Raw genomic sequence first — 4,747 nt, forward strand, 5'->3', positions numbered from 1 at the left:
GCAGGCGGGTCAGGAGAGGTCTGTCGAGCCATGTGGGTCAGCTCCTGGGTGGGGATCGAACTCCCACAGAAGCAGATGCAGCCGGCTTCAGGGGGCTGTGCTTTAACCCCCTGTGCCACCAGGAAGGGCCAAACACCCAGTTCCTAACAAAGGTCGTATTTCCAGACACTGGGTGGCCAAGTGTTAACATATCTGTGGGGAACACAATGTAGCCAGTGGCAGTGGTAGTGACTCTGGGGTAGGGCAGAGGGGAGTAAGTGTGAGGGAACACTGTGTGTGGTGTGGAGAACGTGATGTGTCTGCTTCAGTGTCTCTGGCTGGTCTCACTTGGGCGTGGACACGTGGATGAGTGTGTGCGGACATGTGCTCTGTGTCTATGGCTGGGACACCTGGCTCGACAGGCTGCGAAGGGTGGAAGGGCCGCATGGTGCAACAGACCTGACCCCCTGCTGTGGCTAGAGAGGTACTTGGGGCTAGCCCAGGTAGGCACCTGGGATCTCACCTCATGAATTAGGTGGAAGAACAGTGAGAAGCCAGAACAAGACTGTCTGCTGAGTTGAAGACGTGCAACAGGCTGAGGCAGTAGCTCCCAAGGCAGCACCTCCTCTCAGGTTCTCTTCCAGGGACATTCCTAGAAGGCCCCTCCACCCAGCTCCCTGCGCCCCATTTGCCTGGACTGGTAGGCACTGGCTGACTCATCCCTGCCAGCATCTAGCTACCTGTTGTGCCAACCAGGTAGGGGCGGGGCAGCCAGCCAGCCCCACCCAGGCCCGGCCCAGGCCAATCCGGAGAAGTGCCCAATCACCTGCCACGTCTCTGAAAACAGAGACAGTCCAAGCATGCGGCCAGGTAAGGCACAGCGCGAGGACAGCGGCGTTTCTAGGCTAACCCAGCAGCTGGTGACAGGACCCGGGAGAGCTTCTCAGTGGTAACGTGGATTCAAGCACCGCTCTGAGGCAGTTACCTCACTGAAGGTTTGCAGCCAGGTTTACATGGTGCTCTCATCGGTCCCATTCCGTAGACTCTATCACTGAGGCCCAGAGGAGTTAAATAATAGGCCTTAGATGACATATTTTGCCTATGTTTGTTGGCATTCTCTTATTCGCTCTGACAAATCTACACCCTCCTCCACACTCAGTCACAGCATCTGCCACTGCCCCCACCTGCCCATTATTACCCCCCCCCAAAATGCAGTCCCTCCCATACTTCCCCAGTTTCCCGGGGCTAGTCGGATTGGGGGTGGGGAAGAAGGAGGTAGTCTCTCCTGTCCTCTACCAGACACTGCAGGGTCTGGCTGTTGGCAGCGTGGCAGTTAGCTTATCTGTGAGTATGCCAGTGGGTTTGTGTGCACCCTTTGGAGGAGGGGATGTCTGGGCGAACCTCCAGATGGGTGTGCCCACCAGGGGCACGGGAGGGCAGAGCTGTGTGGGACATGCATGCACCGGTTGTACTTGAGACTATGCCTGGAGATGAGTGCATGAGCCAGTGTGAAGGATCATCAAGAGTCCACCCTCTCCATGCTGGGTGTCTGTAAAGTAACTCCCCATTTCCCCTCCTTTCCAAATAACTGCCATCATCCTCAGGTCACCCCAGGTGAGAGCATGGTGAAGATTGCCTCTGACTAGCTACAGTGACACCTGAAGCTTAAGTTCCATCCACTTGGGCCACAGGTGCCCTTGAGCCAGCATGGCCCCACCCAGGCAGCAGGAGTGTCCTCACCCAAAGGGGTGGGGTGACTTGGGGGAGAGGAGGCAGCAGAGCGGCTTCTCCCGCCCCCAAGAGTGCAGGGAGCTTGAGCTCCCTAGATGAGAGGCTCTTTATCCCAGCGCTCAGTAGGTTGGGGGGGGGGTCGCCCCGGGACTTGGCACTGACTACAAAGGGAGGGGGCACCCCCAGCACTCCCTGCGAGGGGCTGGCTGAGGGAGGGGCTGTGACGTTCAGTGGCCTCATGCAGCAGAGAGGAAGTAGCTAATTGCTGACCTGATGACTGGGCAGCCTGAAGAGTGGGGTGATGATGCCACTGGAGGAAACCAGAGCCCTGACCCAAGGAGGGGGCCCTGCAGGGACAGGGTGGGCTCTGCGGAGGCTGAGGTGGCAGTGGCCAAAGGATAAGGGGGTGGGGGTGTTTGAGGCTGTGACCGTGGGAAAGGGCTTCTACAGGACTTCCCTTGGCTTCAAGAAAAAAAAGAGTTCAGAGGCCCCTGGGGATGAAGGGATTTGGGAAGGGGCTGGGGGGGGGGTTAGGGGGAGGAGCTAGTGACAGAGACTCCTTGCTCTCCCTCCACCTCCACTTCCCCCACCTTTCCATCTCTACCCACCCCCCTGTGGTCCCGTGGCCCAAGTTGGTGAGGTCGGAGGGAGTACATGGAGGGCTTTTCCCCCCAGAAGACACCCCGACACAAGCAGCCTACTTGGCCATATCTACCTAGCTGAAGGTCAGAGCACCAGAGTGGCAAGACTACTGTCCTCTGGGACAGGAAGGGTGCTTCAGGGTGAGAACAGCACAAGCAGAAGCTGCACAGTAGGATTTAGTGATGATGGCGGAGGTCTGCTGCCATGGTTTTGGCAGAGGAGATGGATGGGACCCATCTGCACCAAGGGCTGGACCATCTCTTCCTGGCAGAAACCAGACTCAAACCTTCTTCCACCTGTTGGCCACCACCTCTGGAGGGGCAGCGGCCAGGACCAGGTTAGGAGCTACATGGAATAGTGGCCCCTCTCCCAGACCTCCAAGAACATCAACCCAGAGAACCTGCAGCCCTGAGTCCCCATAAACATGACCCAACTGTTATCGGTTAGACCTCTGAGCCCCTAGCGCCCCCTGTGGGCAGGAGGCTTCATCCCTGGGAGAGGGGCTGCACCTGCCTGAGAGAAAGGGGACCGGGCGACCTCAGTTGATGAGAAGACTCAGACGACCTCCAGCTCTAGTCCGAGGTGAAATCCAGCCCCTGTCCTCAGGAAACTCCTAGTCTAATGGACGAGACACGTATTGCCTTCAGCGCTGTATTCTGGCGGGTGAAACGCGGACACGCTTCAGGAATCCTGCATTCTAAGGTTACAGACAAGCCCAGTTGAATTTTCCTGGTACCTCCAATGAGCTGCAGACTCAGGTTAGACACTGTGGTGCCTTTCAAGCGGCCAGAGTGGGGGAGGGGGAAAGACACCCAGTTAAGTGTGAATTTCAGATAGACAATGAATAGTTTACTATTTTAGTATAAATACATTCCATATGATATTGGCATCATACTTATTACTAAAAGAAATATTTCATCTTTGTCTGGAATTCAAATTTAACTGGACACCCTGTATTGTTATTTCTCAAATCTGGTGGTAACCCTAGATGCCGCCAGTCTGCGGGAAGACCCCAGACACGGGAATTCAGGTGCATCTCTCCGTGCTCTGCTCTGGAGCGCAGGAGTGGCTGAGAGGGGGCACCGGCTAGCAGTTTAAAATTCCTTCCAGGCCAGATCCCTAATCCCCCCCCCCCCTGCACAATGACCGCCTTCTCCCCCACCGCCCGCGCCTACGCCCTCCCCCGTGGGGCCGTGGCAGTGCCACCACGGGCCTCTTTAAGCCCCTTTGAAGCAGCCAGAGCTCCGCGCTGCAGGAGGTCCCGCCGCTATGCCAGTTATGCCAGCAATGTCCCCACCGCCGCTGGCCACCACTGCTCCCCCATTAATGCGAGCTAATCTGGCTAATAAATAAACTCCCCTCCCAGCCTCTCCCCCACCACCACCCCCCGCCGCTGGCTCCTCCCTGCTCCCCCAGAAATGATTTCAGCGCTCCACGACAGCAAGCATCCCACTGCCTTCTTAGGTCTTGGACTGTTTATTTGTCTATCGCTGTCCTAGGTCAGTTGCCTGTCTCTATGGAAATCGGGGTCTCTGCCTCGCGCGTTGCACCTGCATCCCTTTTTCAATTCCACCTGCGCTCAGGGAGCAGGCCGCACGGCTGCGTGCAGGGGACCAGACTCCGCCAGGGCAGGAGCCTCTGCGCCGGGCAGCGCCCCCTGGAGGCGGGAGGAGGCGCGGGCCACGCCCCTAGCCACGCCCTTCTCTGGCCGCAGAAGCTGCGCGCTCGGCGAGGCGTCCCGGGACAGGTGACTCCGTGTCAGGGAAAGGCGCCGGCACCTCCCTCGACGGGAGTCTTCTCTCCTCTGCCTCTGCCGCCCCCTGCGTCCCCACCCGGGCTTCCGAGAGCCTGACTCAGAGCCGAGCCCACGTCGCTTCACCTCCTACAACACACCCGGAGCGCGCGGAGAAATTACAGGATTCAGGGTCACGGCTAATGCGCTCTAATTACCCACCGCTGCTCTCATCCGCGGCGCGCTGCGGCTCTGGGCCAACGCTCCGTAATTAGGCCGCCCCTCCCCGGTCCAGGAACCTGTCCCCTGTCCCCAGCCCCGAGGAGCACGCACACAGGGCTCCACCGGCCGCCACCTCCTGCAGCCCCCCCTCATTCCTCCCCCACTCCCCCCCCACCCCCCCAGGGACTACTGCTCCACTGTTTTCAAGAGAAAGCTAAGAGACCCGGTCCTGGGGTGGGGAGAGCCGAGGTGCGGAGGTGCAGAGGCCGCCCTGAGCTCGGAAGGCGCGAAGCCAGCCTCTTCCTTCTCTTAAATTTACTGTCCTAGAGGGGACTGGGAGATGGGGGGTTCAGCGGTGGGCAGGGGCCCATTTCCTTTATGGAGATACTGAGGTCAACTGGAAACAGTCCAGGGGAGGAATAGAGAGGACCCCACGGCAAC

General features: G+C 58.8%; 1 protein-coding gene across 1 annotated transcript; it reads left to right on the plus strand.

The window, feature by feature from the left end:
* Positions 1-2,011: 2,011 nt before the first annotated feature.
* LOC105853999 (chromosome unknown open reading frame, human C6orf223) lies at positions 2,012-2,429 on the plus strand. Its single transcript, XM_012728767.1, has 2 exons — positions 2,012-2,116; positions 2,343-2,429. The coding sequence occupies exons 1-2, from the start codon at positions 2,012-2,014 to the stop codon at positions 2,427-2,429; spliced, it is 192 nt and encodes a 63-aa protein (XP_012584221.1).
* The last annotated feature ends 2,318 nt before the right edge of the window (positions 2,430-4,747 follow it).

Source organism: Condylura cristata, unplaced genomic scaffold, assembly GCF_000260355.1.
Source record: "Condylura cristata isolate star-nosed mole 26May11 unplaced genomic scaffold, ConCri1.0 scaffold00001, whole genome shotgun sequence".
NCBI lineage: Eukaryota > Metazoa > Chordata > Mammalia > Eulipotyphla > Talpidae > Condylura > Condylura cristata.

What these genes read in the sequence shown, in the direction of transcription:
- LOC105853999 (XM_012728767.1), top strand. Translation starts at nt 2,012, where the DNA reads ATGATGCCACTGGAGGAAACCAGAGCCCTGACCCAAGGAGGGGGCCCT. An exon ending in AGTGGCCAAAGGATAAGGGG is followed by an intron (nt 2,117 to 2,342) that starts GTGGGGGTGTTT and finishes CCGTGGCCCAAG; the next exon opens with TTGGTGAGGTCGGAGGGAGT.